The 18,611-nt window shown below is 45.2% G+C and overlaps 1 protein-coding gene and 1 long non-coding RNA gene across 7 annotated transcripts in view; both read left to right on the top strand.

Annotated features, from left to right (window-relative positions):
* The window catches only part of ADD3 (adducin 3), a 121,144-nt gene extending 118,574 nt beyond the window's left edge, over positions 1 to 2,570 (top strand). For all 6 annotated transcript variants that reach the window (XM_077762439.1, XM_077762437.1, XM_077762438.1 and 3 more), the window contains one exon: positions 353 to 2,570. In XM_077762439.1, the coding sequence (XP_077618565.1) occupies positions 353 to 645 (293 nt within the window). In that variant the 3' untranslated portion in view covers positions 646 to 2,570. The remainder of the gene's footprint in view (positions 1 to 352) is intronic.
* A 4,752-nt stretch (positions 2,571 to 7,322) lies between these two features.
* On the top strand, positions 7,323 to 8,974 carry LOC144230228 (uncharacterized). Its single transcript, XR_013334731.1, has 3 exons — positions 7,323 to 7,539; positions 8,302 to 8,431; positions 8,646 to 8,974. It is a non-coding gene; the product is annotated as an uncharacterized LOC144230228 (long non-coding RNA).
* The last annotated feature ends 9,637 nt before the right edge of the window (positions 8,975 to 18,611 follow it).

Genomic DNA, 18,611 nt, shown 5'->3' with positions numbered 1-18,611 from the left:
TTCAGTTTTGATTGCCAAATGACCCCCAAATTCAAGAAAAATACATGCTGTCTTTCTCATTTATACTGACTTGATTGACAATGCAACTGTCAGATCATTAAACCAGACTTCTCTAGCCTTCGTTCCTTGGTCTAACAACTTTGTCCCCTTCCCCTTCATACTATTTAAGAAAATTTAGCTTCATGCTAATACATCCATAGTCTTTTAAGGTAATGATTTCTCTTTATTGAACTTTAAGTCATGCCTTAGTACATTGCTAAAAACATTTCAGTTTTGTGAAATAAAGCAAAGTTGTTAACTGTATAAAATAACCAGAAAAAAAAAAAAACCACCCAACCCTCCCCTTTTGTAGAAAACCATGAGCTGTTTTCCAAGAGCTTCATCTGCACGGAAGTGCCTGTCATGGTGGTGAATGGCAAGGATGATATGCATGACGTTGAAGATGAGCTTGCGAAGCAAGTGAGTAGATTAACTACAAGCACGACCATAGAGAACATCGAGATTACCATTAAGTCTCCAGAAAAAATTGAAGAAGTCCTGTCACCCGAAGGCTCACCTTCAAAATCACCATCTAAGAAAAAGAAGAAGTTCCGTACTCCTTCTTTCCTGAAAAAGAACAAAAAAAAGGAGAAAGTTGAAGCCTAACTAAACTCTTTTTATAATTGTTACTATTACAATGTGACATTGCACATTTAAATACCACATTTAGGTTGATAATTAATATGCAGTGGTAGAGAAGACTGGGGGTATGTAGCAAACTGGACTTTAAGAACTGGAAAGAGATTTTACTAAAAGAAAAACATATTATGAAAAAAATTTCAAATTCATCTCTCATTTTATATGTCCAAAAAAGGTTTTGAATTTTTAAACAATTGCTAGTTTTAGTTAGCTCTGCCCTCATGAAGTATTGCTATAATTCACCATAAACAGATATCTGTCTGAATTACTTCAGGCCTTCTCCACATATCTGTTGGAAACAAAATACCAGTGCACAAGTGAGAGAATTTTTATTTCTCAACATGTGCTTCACTGAGTAATCAGATTATAATTTTTTACCACGATTATTGACTGTACCTTTTGGGTTCCCATTGTTTCAGTGGGCATTAACAGAACGCTTTAAAAGCTTCTAAGAATCTATAGCATTAGTATACACTGGCACAGAATTTTTTTAAAGAAATTTAAGAAAAGATTCAATTGGAATGTTATTCATAGTATAAAACTTCCTCACCTGAAGTAACTTTCTTTGCCAAAAAAAGAAATCATTTTAGTAAACTATAATTTTTGAAAACTTCCTTTTTTATTAGTTGAGAAAGCCCCTTATTTTTCAACACAGGGGATTTTGTACACGTAACATGGGTTATTTAGTTTAATTCTGGCAAAAACGATTTTTGTATGTTGAGATGTTTGTATACCATTCAATATAACAGCATCATAAGCACATTAGCCAATCATATAACAGAGCATATTTGAAGCTGCTTGGTACTAAGTATACTTCAGTATAATTAAAAAATCCAGGGACTTGGTATCAAAAGGGGATTAGAGCATTTCAAGGTATACCTAGATTCATATTTGAACCTTATAATGTATTTTTCTCTTAGTATTGCTAATGAATGAGGAAGGTCTGCTAACGTAAACAAGTGAAAGGGAAGAGAGAAAGTGAAAAATGAAGGGAACAAAAGCAGTGTCATGCCAAGAGCTCTAGTTTGAGGAAGACCCATAGTCATGACAGGATTGGAAGCATGGTTTATTTGACACATGTCCCAAATTTCTAAAATCCTGCTTCTCTGCCAAAATCGTTGTATTTCTTGGTTTCCCTTTAACTTCTCTATCTTTAGAAGGCAACACTAGAAGAAATCAGTGGGTCTAATCCCCCGATGAGAACACCTACCACTTCTTGATTTTTACAAAATTTTCTTACCTTATTTCAGTTAACTTTCTTTCTAATGTAAATACAAATTTAAACCTAGACTTAATATAGTTTTTTTCCCCCTTCACCCAAGTGATGTCACAAATCAATGTAAAATCGATGATCCGAAATGGTCTGTGGGTAAAAGGAATCCAAAGTGTTTCTGGAGGGTGTGTTGGCGTGTAAAAATCACATAACACGTCACACTGTGCTCTGGGGCTGGTTCTGTGTACAGCGGTGCAAAGTTGAAACAGAGCCTGGAAATTTCATTCTGGATCTCACTAACTACTGGAATCCGTGTTTTAATCTCTTAGCAGAAACTTTCAGTTGCTCAATTCTGTATTTGAGGATTTTTTTTTTATGTTCTACATCATTTATGTTGTATTACAATGTATGTAGAAACAGTAACCTGTGAACTATGCTTTTCCATAACTTTTTAAATATATATATATCTTAAATGAATGCAATGTGCATAAATATTTTTTAAACGCAACAGTGAACTATTTGCACCTTTTGCTAATGCCTCTATTTACTTGCTTTGGCATAAAGAATGAGCCAATGAACCTCTTGTGTCCTGTGGAAAATGTATAAATGTTATCTGATATTGCTCTTAGATGTAATGCTAATTAATGTTAAATCACAAATAAACAGTATTTTAAATAGATGGATTTGGCATCATTTCAATTCAGGGGTGGTTGCTTAGCCTGAATTACTTTGTGGGATGTTGAATTTGTTTTATTACAGTGAGATTTTGAGTAGGACTGTTGCTTCTGAAGAAGTGATATCCTGGTAAATTTATTTTCAAATTAGTTTAAAATTCACTCTACAAAAATGCTTCTTATTTCAGCTCTCATGTTAGGAGAAATGTGACCTATTCTTTGTCTCAATAGTGTACGGTGACCTCAGCTGCATGTCTGCGATCTAAAGATCTTTGAAGGACTTAGGACTGATTCTGCCTCAGGTCTCCTGTTCAGATCTGTGGACGTAGAATAGAAAATGTTGCAGAATATGTGCTGAGCTTATACATCACCCTTCTCTTTGCCTTTTATTTATGCAACAATGTGACACTTAAAAAAAAAAAGATAGAAAATAGATTATAATTTTAGCACATTAGCATTCAAAATAAACCTATTCCCTTCCAACCCTTGATGATCTATAGCTGTGTCTCCTATATATTGGTTATCATGGTATGAATGTAATTTTTTCTGGGTTTTTTTTCTCTACATAGCATAATTCATCCTAGAAGATTTTCAAACCCAGTCCTTCACATGAATGACTTCTTGTGATTTTTTTTCCACTTTGTCCTAAAAATAGAGTGCAAGAGGGGAAATCATGTTAATTGAGGGTTCTGGTTAATTGAAGTTTTTACTATAATTACCCATTATAAAAATGAGGGGTTTGGGCAGAAAAGAATAGATTCATAGTCTTGGGCATATTTAATTATTACCTTGGTTTGTAAATAACCCTGTGGTGAAAAATTGCTGCTTTAGAAAGATACACATTTCAAAATTCCCTTTCGTAAAGCAACAATGATGATGAATTCTAGTTACATTTGAGAGTCAGTATAGAGTCAATACAGAGTGAAAGGTGTGTTGCCTGTGTCTTGTCCTCTAGTATTTAGTATTTTCATTCAGCATGGAGAAAAGACAAAGGTAAAAAAAGAAAAAAGGCCATAAAGGGAAGCTGATTATTTTTTAAGCTCAAGGGTGATACATACACATACACATCAGAATTGCAATCTTGACCAAACCAAGATTTTTTAAAAGAACAATCTTCTTTTTGGCCACTAGAGGGTGTAATAGACCCAACAAACCACGATGTTTCTAGTCCTTGAATTTAACTTCCCCTTTTTAGTCTGTAGGCACCATGTTTGTTTTGAAATACCCAGAACTTAGAAGAGGAGACATTTCCTTTGTTGCTTATCATTCTCCTTCTAGATCATTCTCAGCGTTTTGTCTTGGCGAGTCCCATTTCACCAATACAGTTACCACCAGCAAGGACTCTAATGCCTGTGGTGAACATGATGAAACCATTTTTGAAGTGTTATCTCAGAAACCATGGTAGAAAATGACTCCTCGTGGCTGTGAGTGGAGATATAATGCCTCCTTCAATAATTGGCATGTTTTGACTGGGGATGTAATTGATAATCTTTCTCTCTTTTAATGCCTTCTGTTATCAAAATTATGCTAAGTGCTTTTCATATACTGTCTAATTTGGCTTTCCCAACATCCCCAGAAAGTAGATGATATTATCCCCATTTTGTAGATTATGAGACTAAGGCTTATGGGAAATGAAAAGGAGGTGCTAGTATTTATTTCACCCATAAAAATTGAGATTTCTAAAATTACTTGTGACATCTGTGTGCCAAGCCCAGTGTCGCTCCAGGGTACTTTTTTGTGAGGTTTTTTTTTAAGGCACTTTCCTTAGTTTGGATTTTAAGTCCATCCACTGTGATTTCATGTTTTGATAGAAGATGGGATATAGTTTTGGGATAAAACATAAACTTTTGATTTGGAAGACTTTGCTTTTTTTCAACAAATCACCCCAAGAATGAAGAAATTAATGAATACCAGCAAAGTAGGAATGATCTATGGTGATATTATCCTTTAGGGTAAGAACCAGCCCTTGAATCTTCACCGAGACACCTGGAAGACAAGGTATCTCTATCTTTAATTAAGATGCAAAAGAGACTTATTTTTTCCTTTTTGATTTTCAGTGTTGGGGACAAGGAGAGCCATTCCAAGGAAAATGTTATTTTAAAACCTTTTTCAGACTGCTTAATCTAGTTACAGAAGTAGTTTTATTTTTAAAAAAAGTAATATTTTTTTAAATTTATTTAAGTAAGTTCTAGGCCTAGTGTGGGGCTTGAATGAACTCTCAACCCTGAGGTCAAGAGTCACATGCTCCATCAACTAAGCCAGCCAGGCACCTCTAGTTCTAGAAGTAGTTTTAAATATCAGAAGTCTATGTTAATTTACCTACAACTTTTTGTAAATGAGTACATTGAAAGATGATCTTTTGTGGAGAAAAATCTAGTGTCCTGACAATCAGAACAGGATCAGCCTTTTGGCGAACTTGTAATAGAAAAAACTTGCAAATTCAGTAGTATTCCAGGGGATTTCATTTCTAAGAGATGACCATCAGAGGGCAATCCTGGGTCTAAATTTAGTTTTAATTCATTGCGGAAACTTTCTTCAAAATACCTTTCAGGCTCCATTTGGGACTTTATTCTGATTATGCATTGCTGGATGCCGTTTAAGGCTGAGGAAAGTTTATGGATACCAGATTAGTCCATTCATTCCTTCAGCCTGGTTTTCTTGTTCTGACTTCAGAAGAGTCCATCCTCAGAGAAGTTGTGCTTGCCTAACATCACACAGCTCCCGCCGCTAAGCCAGGATTCCGGCAAAGGGCTTCAGGTCCGCATCGCCTGCTTTTCTACCGTACCGTGATCTCCCTTGGAAACTCATCAGATCATAACCTAGGAATAAATACGCATTTTGCACATTCTATAGTGCAATTAATGCTTAAAATGTTATTATGGAAATCATTAAGAGAAACATGTTGCAAAACTGAGCCTGCGTATTATGCAATCAATAATTGTTTTCCTTAATGTTCCAACTCTGTCAGATGTGTGTGAGAATTTTGTGCCTTTTCTCAGGTTAATCAAGATGCTGATTTTCTTGCTGCAACCTGAAATATTTTAAATGTCATTTATACCTTAAGTGATAAACTCTGGTACCTTTTGATATTCCTTCCATAGCAAAAAAGTTATGTATTTTATCTAGCAGAAAGATAAATGGATATATATGCAGTCCATAATTATTTTTAAGGCCTGTATCATTTCTGGTTGGGGTAAATCTTGATACTGAAGCAATGGTGAACGTTATTGATTAAGCTAGCTTTTGTTTTATTCCCACACAAATTGCTTTAAGATTTGTCACCCACCGGGCCAGCTTTGACCTTGCTCACAATGGTAAAATACACACACACAAACTTATTTTCAGTCCCAGGTAATCCCCATCACTAGGCAGAACACTAGTTCTTTGCTAAACTCCATACCTTAAAATCAACAGCATTGATTGCATTAATCTAATTTGGTAAGAGGCGAAAGAGGAAGCAGAGTGGTAGTATGAATCTAGCTTGGACGTGCACTGATAAATACTAAGTTTCTAAGAAATTATTCCAAAAATTTTTGGCTATGCTTTCGAAATGACAACCAATATGTAGTACAAAATCTTGTCTGAAATGTTGTCGACAAGATTGTGTCCTGTTTGTCTACTTGTAGAGCAGACTGCCCCTCAAAAAGCCAGGAAATGTATGAGCCCTATGGAAAGACCAATTTGGAGTATTATTTAATTGGACTTCTCAGACCAGTGTCCCATCAGGTTGATATTTACACTTGAGATTTATCCATAAAGACTTGGATTTCCCACAGCAGTAATATTCTAACAGATGGGTTGGAAATGAGGAAGTGGTGTGGTTATAAAATGCAAGAGTTAAGAGGTAGACAGTTTTGTGGATTTCCCTTTGGTACTCTTGACTTAAATTATACTTTTCTGGGTTTAGAAAAGGTTGGCCGTGACTGTCCCAGCCCAGGCCTGGGGCTGCAGTGCCGCTAGACCCTCTTCAAGGATTTGCCAGTCTGGTGTCTGTCCTTGATGTAAGAGCATTTTCTCTCACAGACAGGATCTAAACTAATTGGTTTTTCCAAAAGCAATAGGTTCTGAGCAGGAGCCGTGGAGGAAGTCGTTGTTGCGTTCTATAACTCACCCTTTCCTGTTGAGTAATGCTCTAGGGGCTGGATTTCAGTGGTGGCTGGCTTGATAGACTTTGGCTTCAGAATAGATGACCCCGCTCGGTTTGAGGAGAAAGCAGGCAGATACCCCAACTTGCAGGCAGGCACAGGCCCACTCTTCCAGGGATGTTTACTAGGCTCACAGGTGAGGGTTAAAGATTCCTTCCTACCCAATTTCTATCTTGGAAGTGTGGCTTCATTTGTTTCAACTTAAATAAAGGTAATCTGGGGCTATTAAGACCACCAGAAATGTTTTCCAAAATAGTAGCTACTTGTCCACAGCGGAGACGGTAGGCTTCCATAGCACTGGATGTTGGAGTCTGTTGAGTCTTTTAAAATACGTTGTGTGGTTAGGGTTATATTTTAAATAATTTTCTCTTTAAACCGCGTATATGAAATGATTTCATATAGGTATGATCTCCTGTCTCCACTTTGACCTTTAGGTTAATATTGAGCAAGAGTCCATGCACATGAACTTGCTACAGTCGGGCTGAGCATGGCTCAATTAACTGCAGAAGAACGGGGCAGACCGGATGGGGCGAGCTCCGGAATCCTCCCCACTCACCGAGCAAGGTCAGGCCCGGGGAGAACAGCTCAGGCTGAAGCCGCTAGTANGGCAGTCAACCAAAAGCACAATCTGGTAAAGCGGTCTTCATCAGGGAAGTGTCCGTCCCAGTCAGGAATCCGGAGCAGGAAGGCAGGCCAGCAAGTCTCCTGCGTGTTGCGGGAGCCCCAGCCACGGGCTCAAGAGCAGCATTTCCTCTGCTTCCTGTGGGGCAATGCCAGGATCTCCAGCCCAAGGGGCCCCAGGACAGTTCCTTGGGACAGGAACTCACAGGTAAGGCGAATGACAGATGGGGACCCTGCTAGCAGCCCCGAGGTACACAATACCACTCAGAATTCCAGAAGCAAGGCAGTGCTGGAGCCAAGACACAAGGTCATGACTGGCCTGGGGACAGGCGTGGCTTAACGCCGAGCGAGTCCCCAGAGCCCTGTAGCTAGAGCCGCCTTAGCTCCTCCTGCCTCATCGGGACCAGTCCTGGAGGCCACAGCAGGTGAGGGGGTCTGGGGGCTCCAGCCGTGGAGGGAGAGCTGTGCTGCAGAGATGGGAGGGGGCCCAGCCTGACTGTCCCAGTGGAGGGAGCCCTCTGTGACAGCAGACGCGGCCACGTAAGAGTGCCACGGGACAATAGGAGTGGTTATTACCCCTGCAAACCAGAACCTACCTGAGAGAGGACTAGCAACGACTGACAAACAGGGGCCAAGTGCTTCCAAAACACTAGCTGTGAATCCGACCCGATGTTCCTTGTGAACTCTGAAGGCACAGTCTCACCACAGAAATTAGCTCTAGGGATGGCTGGCCCCCCCTTCCGGGAGTCACCATAGGATGCTCCTCACGAGCACCGATTGGGTTGAATGAGAATTGAGTCTGTATCTTCCTCCTCCTGGAATAAATGAAGCTATGAGTTTAGCAAAACAGCTTTGATTCTACAGGCCACATCCTCCATGACGCTGGTTGTGGTAATCACCTTTTGCCACTGACTCAGAGGCCCCTCTGCGACACTTGCCCAGATAATGACCTCTCCATTCACTCCTCCAGCCTGCTGCTAGAGAGATAATGGCTTCCTTGGGCCCTCACCCGTAGGAGCTCAGACCTGTCATCAGTATCTGCTTGAATCACTCAGTCCCCTGAGCCCCAGTGGTCCGCAGAACACCGTTCCTACGCCCTGGTAAGCAGACCCTCTCTTCACCCCTCTTCCTAACCCACACGCCCGGCTGAGGGCTTGCACCCTCTCAGGTGCCTTCGTGGCCACCACCTGACAGAGGACGTTTCTCTCATCAGAAGGACTTTCTTCCTTTACAAAACCCAGTAGCACTCTGGGATCCTGCTTCTCCCAGCCTGTCTTAAATTAGCATTATTGATTATGTATCCGTCTCATCCAGCAGGCCGTGCGCTCTGGGAGCACAGAGACTGCACCTCGCCCATCCTTTGGTCCTCCACCCTGCGTGGCCAGAAATACGATACGCATTTCGGTTGCTCACGATAGACAGTACTGTTCATGCTGATGACGGTGAATAAAATGTACCTCACCAAGGGGCACCTGGGTGGCTCGGTCAGTAAAGCATCCGACTTCGGCTCAGGTCATGATCTCGTGGTTCGTGGGTTCGGGCCCCGTGTCGGGCTCTGTGCTGACAGCTAGCTCAGAGCCTGGAGCCTGCTTCAGATTCTGTGTCTCCCTCTCCCTCTGACCCTCCCCTGCTCATGCTGTCTCTCTCTCTCTCAGAAATAAATAAAACATTAAAAATTTTAAAAAAAAGTACCTCGCCAAGATGTCCTCATGTATATGAAATAGTGAAAGTCAGGAACTGGCTTAGGATAAAAGTCCCTAGTTGACGTTATTAGTCTGATCTGTAAGGCAAATCATGGCTACGGTTTATCAAGTGCCTACCACGCGTTGGCACTGTATTACGTGTTTGAATTATATGATCTCATTTCATCCGCACTCCTGCACTGTAGGGTGAACTCCACTGAAGGGAAACCGAGGTTTAGACAGAAGCTAAGTAACTTCTCTTACGTGAGCACCTAGGAAGTGGTAGATCTGGGATTCAGACTCCAAGTCTGTTTCTTACAGTCATGACGGGTTATTCACCAAATGCAGCCTTCTTATCAGCTAGTAGGAAAATCAGGTATTAGAACTTGCAGGGAAGCCAGAGAACCCTTCCCCTACCTTCTCTCTCAGGGTGAAGTGGCTTCTAGCTAAGGCAGAGTTTACCCCCAGGGCAAATTGCCTGGGCAGCCCTCAGGCATTCACTAATCCAGGGGGGGAGGGGCTTCCTGTGCAAGTGTACCCTGAGGTTTTGGTTAGGGACCCAAGGACAACTTAGAGGATCCACAAAGAGCTGTGCCTGGTCTTTGTCATAGCCAACCCTCCTACAGATATGTTTTGAAATGAACAGAGATACAGTACCACATCCTGATCACAGTGCGGTTTTTCAATTCATGTACTGCCCTTTGGATCTTCGATAATTCTTTAACTGAAGGCTGCTGTCATTGATGGATATTGACACGTTATAACTTGGTGGGTTAAATGTTAAGAGCTAGAATTTACTAAACACCAAGTGCTTAAAATGGATGCATTAACTTATTTTCTTTTAACATTTTAATTTAATTTTGAGAGACAGAGCGTGAGCCAGGGAGTGGCAGAGAGAGAGGAGAATCCAAAGCAGCCTCCAGGCTCTGAGCTGTCAGCACAGAGCCCAATGTGGGGCTCAAACCCATGAACCATGAGATCATGACCTGAGCTGAAGTCAGATAGTTAACTGACTGAGCCACCCAGCCACCCCTGTATGCATTAATTTAATACAACAAACCTCTGAGGTAGATGCCATCATCCCATTTTACCAATAGGAAAACTAAAGTGTAAAGCGGTTGCCTGAGGTCACACAATTAGTAAGTGGCAAACCTTGGGTTCGAAACCAGCATAATCAAACGTGAGAGCTTATACTTTTACCATTTTTAATTTCAAAAGATAACTCCTATCCTGTCATCTTAATTTACATGAATCTCTGGGGACAGCAGACATCAATTAAATAAACTTGCATTGTCCTAGGCTCACGTTTTCTTTCCCTCTCAAGTCATTTTGGTGCTAGAATATGGCATATGACCTGTCACATATCTTATTAAACAATTATACTAATAAGACCTTGGAATTTCCACATCTGACATTGTTGTAGCATTTTTTTTCTTTGTCCAACAATAAAGCGTGATAGTTTAAGAGTTTATGCCCTGGAGTCCTAAAGACCTGATTTTAAGTCCTAGGTTTTCACTTTTCTATAAAATGGGCATAATTGCACTAACCCCTTTGGGCGGTTATAAAAACTAAGCAAGATTATAATGTACACAAAACTTAGCCCAATAGCAGTAAGCCCTGAATTAATGTTAGCTATGCTGGTGTTATCACCCCACCCCCACCCCTGTCCCATTTATCTGCTGGAAGAAAATTAATATTGGGGAAAAGATTAAAACTATAGCTAGTTTATCCCTTTCACTGTTATGCCTTTAAAATGTTGTCATTCCTGGGACGGCTTAGTCGGTTAAGCGTCCGACTTTCGCTTAGGTCATGATCTCGCGGTTCGTGGGTTCGAGCCCCGCGTCGGGCTCTGTGCTGACTGCCAGCTCAGAGCCTGGAGCCTGTTTCCAAGTCTGTGACTCCCTCTCTCTCTGACCCTCCCCTGCTCACCCTGTCCCTCTCTCTCTCTCTCCTAGAAATAAATAAAACATTTAAAAAAATTAAAATGTTGTCATTCCTGTACTTTCCAGAATTCTTTGTACAACTGTGACCAGATTTCCAATCTTTGAAAAAGGACAGAAGATGACGAGGAATGAGTGATAACCCTATGTAACTTGCCCTTTCCCAGTAAGAAATCGCACTGGGAGGTGTGATGGAAGAGGTGAACTGTCATGACAATTCCTCCCAGGCAGGGAAGCTCTGGAGCAGCAACTTCCTTCGAGATCAAGGGGAACGCCTCGACCCAGAGCAGCTTCCTGGAGAACCCATAGGACTAGACGGATCACCGTGATTCCAAGACATGTTCAAGGGAGCAACTGACTTAGGGGCTCTTGTTAACAAGGCTGACCTTTCCTAGCTCTCTCTGCCCCTTGACATCAGACAGGGGGTGGGCCATCCACGGACTTCATGGCCCAAGCTGTCTCATCTTGGCGATCTAGAAAGGTCCTTTGTGAACAGGCCTAAATGATGCTTCACAGTCTCTGCTGCCCATCTTGCAGGTGCGCTGGTGACAGCAGCTAGTCTGAGCTGTTCAAGCAGCAGCCTGGAGAAGACCCGGAAGAGACAGGCTCACCTCAGTCCTGGGCTGGGCAGAGCACTCTCGAGAAAATAAATATGCTTCTAAGAAAAACCTGAGGGGCCCCTGGGTGGCTCAGTCAGGTCAGTGTCCGACTTTGGCTCGGGTCATGATCTTGCAGTTCATGAGGTTGAGTCCCGCGTCGGGCTCTGTGCTGAAAGCTGGGAGCCTGGAGCCTGTTTCAGATTCTGTGTCTCCTTCTCTCTGCCCCTCCCCCATGAGCACTCTGTCTCTCTCTCTTTCTCTTTCAAAAATAAACAAACCTTAAAAATTAAAAAAAAAAAAAAGAAAGAAAAACACAATATAATGGTTAGTGGTAAGAGAGAGAGAATGGGAGTTTGTGAAAGTAAATAGTAGGTGGAGCCCCTGGGGGGCTCAGTTGGTTGAGTGTCAATGTCAGCGTTTGAATAATAAAATAATGAAAACTCAGAAAATCAAACACTGTGATAATTAAGGGAAATGTTATCTTTAAGTCCTCTATCAGTATTGAATAATAAAAGGCACAATGCTGCACCACGCCTACAGAGGGCTACTGTTTGTGTAATAAAGGGAGCAAACAGTATGTATTATTTCTTTGTATATAAACTATCTCTGGAAAATTAAACCAGAAACCAGTCACAGAGGGCTGACCACGGGAAAGGAAACTAGCCTGTGGGGAACAGCGGTGGATGGAGACTTTTCCTATAAGCCTTTTGATACTTTGTGTTTTATCTAGTACCTATGTAAAAAGCTTACGAAACACAGTATACATTTTCCCCTGGCTTTGTGATGCCAAGAGTTTCTGAAAACTGTCAGAAAGCGCAGCATTGAAAGTGTTTCAGACCTGCTCAGTGCGATCTATGGCAGGCACGCGTCTGCAACATACCGAGTATCACCAGCCACCATTCTGTGGTGCTATTTAGCTAAACACCCACGTGTCAAAAGCATATCCTTATTCTGAGCCAAAAGGAAAAAAAACAACAACAACGCAGTTTTAATATGCCCTTTAGGCTTCCATTTTTACCTTGGCTTGTAAGAAGACTTAAAGCTTTACTTTGTCTTTAACCAGATTTTCTCAAGCAAGGAAATGGACTCTTCGGTATACGTGCCCCGTTTATTACTTCACTCCCATCTTTTAAATCTTGTTCCGATAGCTTTCCGTGTAGCTATAGTTTGCCTTTACCCATATGCAGTTTCAGAGCCTCTTTGGACATGAACGGATATGTACTAATCCATTGCAGCCTAAAATGCAGAGGCTTAACACAACAATATGCTTTTATTATGTCTCTGGGTTCCTTTGGGTCAGAAATTCAGGAGCATTCTGGCTTGGGGACCTCTGAGGAGGTTGTAGTGAAGGTGCCAGCCAGAGCTGCAGCCATCTGAGGGCTGGACCGGGGCAGGAAGACCTACTGCCAGGAGGCTGGCAATTTGGTGCTTGCTGTTGGTGAGACACCTTCTGTCTTCCCCACGCGCGTGTGCTGCTTGACTGTCCTCAGGGTGACCCAGAGAGAGACAACCTGAAACAGGATAAGGCGGAACCTACGATCCCTTTCATGACCTGGCCTCAGAAGTCACACCTTCACTTCTGCTGTATCCTCCTCATCAAAGGCAAGTCACTAGGTCCAGCCAGCCTTCAAGGGGAGGAATAGTAGTTTCTGCCTTTTGAAGAAGGGAGTGTCAAAGAATTTGTAGTCCTATTTAAAAACAAACACGGGATGGGGAGCCTGGGTGGCTCAGTCGGTTGAGCATGTGACTCTTGATTTCGGCTCAGGCATGGGGCTCTGCGCTGACAGTGAGGAGCCTGCTTGGGATTCTTTCTCTCCCTCTCTCTCTGCCCCTCCCCTGCTTGCACTCTCTCTCTCTCAAAATAAATAAATAGATTTTAAAAACAAACATATGGAATAATAATCAGAATTAGAATGCCTGGGTGGCTCAGTTGGTTGAGCCTGTGACTCTTGATTTTGGCTCGGGTCGTGATCTCACCATTGGTGAGTTCGAGCCCCATGTTGGGGAATCCCACTTGAGATTCTCTGTCTTTCTCTCTCTGTCTCTGTCAAAAAATAAACAAACACTTAAAAAAGAATTAATCATCGAATATCAAATTAGTCAAATGAGAAGGTAAAGACCATGAGAAATAAAGGAAAGGGGGGTTTCAGAAGGAGGGAACACCTATTGAGCACCTACTGTACTCTGTCTTAGCATACATTATTGTGTATAATTTCAATATTTTCTTTTTTAAAATGTTAATTTTTGAGAGAGAGGGCACAAGCAGGAGAGAGACAGAGAAGGGGACAGAGGATCTGAAGCAGGCTCTGTGCTGATAGCAGAGAGCCCGATGTGGGGCCTGAACTCATGATCCGTGAGATTATCACCTGAGCCGGAGTCAAGACACTCACCCAACTGAGCCACCCAGGCGTCCTTTGTGTTTAATTTCATAAAAACATATTCTCAGTTTTACAGGTGAGGAAAGTGAGACTCTAAAGGTTTCCAACTTGTCCCAGGTCGTCTAGTGTCAGAGGAGCATGTCAAGAACATGTCAGCCTGAGATCACAGCTGTGCCATCATCACTCTACATCAGTGGAAAAAGGAAAGCATTCTTGATTATCTGCCACCTTGACATACCTAAACCATGACCATTTTGCCACCAGGGAGAAATATGATTAATACTTCCAGCTGAATGAATTCTGACAGAGATGTTTAACTCGTTTCTGAAGCCTCTGGAATCAAACAGGTGTTAACTCTCCTTCAGAAGCCCCTCCCCCGCCTTCTGCCATGGCCAGTGTTTGCCCAGTGCAGGGAGTGCCATGCCTCTGCTCACCCCTGACTTTGAAAGCCAGCCAACTCCTCTTCCCATTACAGCTGGCTGTGACATGGAGGCCAGTGAGGTCAACAGAGTAGGCTGGCACTGAGCACAAGCGTGTGCGAGGACGAGGCCCTCCCTCTCATGGGACTGAGCCAAGTCCAATAGGGTGGAGACTGGACAGCCCATCTGTCCCGGTGCCATGCTGGACTGCACGGCCTTGATAAGGCCAGAGAACCACCCGCCCAACTTCGTGTCCTCTTCCAAATATAGACTTCTCCCAGCACTGCCCTCCAGCCGTTGACCGTCACATGGGTACCTTCCTCCAAAGGTGGCTGGTGGCCTCTGCCACCGTGAGATGGGACAAGAGCAAGGCCAGCCCTGTGGGGTGCCAGGTCGTCTGGCCATGGGCTGTGGAGAAAGCACTGTGACTTCTTACCTCCTCTGCCCACACTTCCCCTTCTCAGCAATGGCCTCTCCATTCCTCTTAGGGAACAAACTTTTCTGATGGGTTCCCTGGCCAATACCATCCTCTCTTCTGAGAACTTATGCCCGGATTATCACTGGAGCTCTGTGTCACCGGTACTCTCAGCTCCCAAGGCCCATTTCCTCATGCAGAGAATTTTCCTTGGGTTGGAAGCTTGAGGAACCAGCACTGTTTGTCACGACCAGAGCTTTACTGTCTTACTCCAGAGCTGGAGTAAGAGCTAGGCCAGCTGGGCATCAACCAGGCTCCTGTCTACACAGACACTAAAAAGCCATCCTGATAAGATAAAACATGGACTCACTGGAATTCCTCTTAAGAAGTATGTTTCAACCATCTAGGAGTGAAAGAACACTTGATGAAGTATTCTGAGGTGAGGGAAGGCATCAAGACCTCTTCTATCAATGTGCTGCCAGAGGGGAAGATCTGGTTAACACCAGGGCTGCTTTTTCTGGGTGTGGTCTGTGTATTCAAAGACCATTACTCCTACCTCGCCCTGCTTAATCCTCCACCCTTCTGTCTGTGCTCAACCTCCTCTTTAAGAAAAGGAGTAACACTTGTTGGGATGAGCCCTGGGTGTTCTATGGAAACCAACTTGACAATAAACTATAAAAGGAAAAGAAAAGAAAGAAAAGAAAAGAAAAGAAAAGAAAAGAAAAGAAAAGAAAAGAAAAGAAAAGAAAAGGAGTAACAGGTATTGAGAGTTTATCAGCCTGGAATGACCACCAAAGTGTTAGCACAGGCCCCAGGCGTGTGCACCCTGGTGGGAGCAGGGTGTGCCTGGGGCAAGCTGCCCTCTGAGCTGCCCCTAGGGTTGACCAGATGTACCATTCACTGGGACAGCGGAAGGAGACCCTGGAAGGGGCTGGACCCAGAAGCCACCTTCCCCTCAGATCTCCTTCTGGCTTAATGGTCTGTAATTAGGATTAAGTTTTCCCTCTCCTCCGAGCTGGAGCTGAGCCCTCCCTTGAACGCACTCGACAACTGACATTGGTGGACAAAGCAGGGTGAGCCCACAGTCCTTCCAGAAGGGCAGCCTTGAGCCAGGGCCAGTCGTGTTATGTACAGGTGAGTGACGGTCCTGTGGAGTGGCCTCGCACCCTGACCATCAGCGATGTTGCCCTGAGACCCCTGAAGTGTGCAGTGTGGGCCCTGGGAGAGGTCGGCCTTGGGGTAGAAGGTACAGGAATGATCAACTCCACATTGNCCTTGAGCCAGGGCCAGTCGTGTTATGTACAGGTGAGTGACGGTCCTGTGGAGTGGCCTCGCGCCCTGACCATCAGCGATGTTGCCCTGAGACCCCTGAAGTGTGCAGTGTGGGCCCTGGGAGAGGTCGGCCTTGGGGTAGAAGGTACAACTCCACTAGTAGGCACGATGCCCCTTGCTCTAAGGCAATGAGCTATGTGCTTTAACTGGAAGATGGACTTTCAGACAATGCCCCCCCTCAGGGGTTGGGGGGATAGGCTCCAATATTATTTACCCTGTCTTAGGAGCGAGAAACCTCAGGCCCATAAGAGGCTAAACAACTTGCCCAAGATGGTGATCAGTGAGTGAGGATCAGGAGTGAAAGACTGGTGTCTCTGAGCCACTATGTCTCTCCTGAGTGTCTCTGAGCCACTGTGTCTTTCCTGAGAGAGAAATAGCTTCTTCAATGCTTGGGCCTCCCAATTCTTGCCTCTCCTGCGCCTCTGCCTGTTCTCCCCTCCTCCAAGGACGGAGGCTTCATCCTGGGAAGCTGGTGGGCAGCTCCAGTGAGCTTTGCTGTGAGACAGGCTTTTCCAGAACAGATCTGGGACCTAAGGCAGAGCCCCGTTTGGTGAGAGGGCACAGAGCTGTGCTCGGGGCCCATGGACTCTATCCCAGGACGAGAGAATGAGGCGAGGCAGACGCTGAGTGGCCAAGGAGAACAGAGTAACATGAACTTTGGAGCCAGAAGCTCTGTCACAGGGCAGCTGAGAGACCTTGGGCAAGTTTCTTCTCTGAGCTTTGTTTTCCCAGCTGGAAGGTGAAGGTGAGCATACTTGCCTCGTGGAGGTGATGTAGGGGATGAAACAAGCGTGAGTCAGGTGCCTGCCACTGGAGCTGGCCCACCCCGGCGGCCAGAGATTGTCACTGAAGACAGGTGAGGCCCCGCCCCCAGCCCCACCCCCACTGCACCTCTCTGTTCCTTTCTCCGTCTGCTTCCTCTGCCGTCTTTCTCCCCAGCTTCCTCCTTAGTGGCTGGAGGCCTCAGGGAGGGGTCACCGGACATACCTTTTGGTGGCCTAGAACACTTCTGATTGGACAGGTTGATAGTCGGGGAAGATGAGGAAACACATGTCCTGTGACCACCACACCCCCTCACCCACAGCCCCTGCTGGCCACCGTCTCTCCTCACCCCTGCCTCCCACCCCAGGAGTTCCAGCTATGGTCTGGGAGAGACAATTGACTGCAAAGAGACCAAGGCCACAGTCACTCTTAACTAAAAGGGAGACTGCAGACTCACCCCAGAGGAAGGGAGAGGCATGGGGAGGGAGCGCAGGCGTCGCCACGCGTGGCTGGCTGGCTTTCTGTGCGGGGCATCGAGGCCGCCTGACCGACAGACAGTAAACACGAGTAAAGACTCCAGGGCAGAGAAGAAGGGGTAGTCGGGCTGAGGCGGCCATGGCCCTGGGGACCGGGAGGTTCAAGGGTCTTGGGAGAGGACCAGATGGCTCCCTGCCATGTCCCCTTCTGGGCCTCTGCTAACTTTAAGCCGAATGAGCAGGGCCTTTCGGACAAAGGCTGACGTGCACAGGAAGGCGGCCACGGGGAGTATGGGAGCGGGGTGTGTGGAGACAAGGGGGTCCCCCTCAGTGTGAGGCCTGGCAGCTTAGGACTCCCTTCTGGGCACCCCCTTCCCCATGCTCTGACTCAGCGAGGTGGTCTTGTGCCCTCTCCACACCGCCCCTCGGCTCCCCTGCCCCTGGGAGCAGGCCTGGGACAGGTCCCCATGCTGTGGATTTTTCCAACAAGGGGTTGGAGACTCTGGCCCTGCTGAAGGGAGTGTTCGGGGAAAGGCCCTGGCTGTGAGGGAGATCCAGCCTCAGCCACCAGCCCCGTGCCACCCCCCCCCCCCCAGGTTGGCCCCAAATCCCGAGGATCTAGGCTTCTGGCCAAGGATGGGGTGCTGAATGAGGCAAGAGCTGCCTGCTCTCTGCCTGGGCCTTTGTGCCAACCTCACTCCAAAAAGGGCCGGCTGGCTGGGTCACGGTCTCCATTCAACTAGCTTCTGTCTCCAAGGCTTCGTGTTGTGCCCAACCCCCTGAGGAAGAGGGGGATCAGAGACATCCCGGCTCCTGTTGGGCAAATCCTCCTGTGTCACCGTCTGCCTTGTTCCTCAGAGAGGCCGTGCAGCCCTTAGCCTGACCCACCTGAGCTCTGGGCTACCCGCCAAGCCCAGTGAGCCTCTCAGAGAGGACCTGCGTCCCCCACTTTCCCTCCCTCCTGCCTCCCTCCCAGGCTTGACAATGCAGCCAAGTCCTTCCTAGAGTGGCCAAGACAAAGACAGCAGGCAGACCTGGGTTCAAATTGTGTCCCTCTGTTATGGCTCTGGGCAAATCTCTTAGCTTCCTTTGAGCCTCAGTCTCCAAATCCAGTCTTGGAAAGTGGGTACTTCCTTGCAGAGCTGTGAGAATTTACAAAGGTGAGATCTCTCGGGCAGCCTGCGGGCAGAGAGGCCACATGGCCATCAGATCCCATTGACGCCCCCTCCCAAATCTCACCCCCTTTGGGTCCCTCTTGCTGGTCCTGTTGTACCCCC

The sequence above is a fragment of the Crocuta crocuta genome, unplaced genomic scaffold (genome assembly GCF_008692635.1).
Source record: "Crocuta crocuta isolate KB4526 unplaced genomic scaffold, BGI_CrCroc_1.0 scaffold328, whole genome shotgun sequence".
NCBI lineage: Eukaryota > Metazoa > Chordata > Mammalia > Carnivora > Hyaenidae > Crocuta > Crocuta crocuta.
Note: the sequence above shows the minus strand (reverse complement) of the source record. Positions and strands in the feature narration are given on the sequence as shown.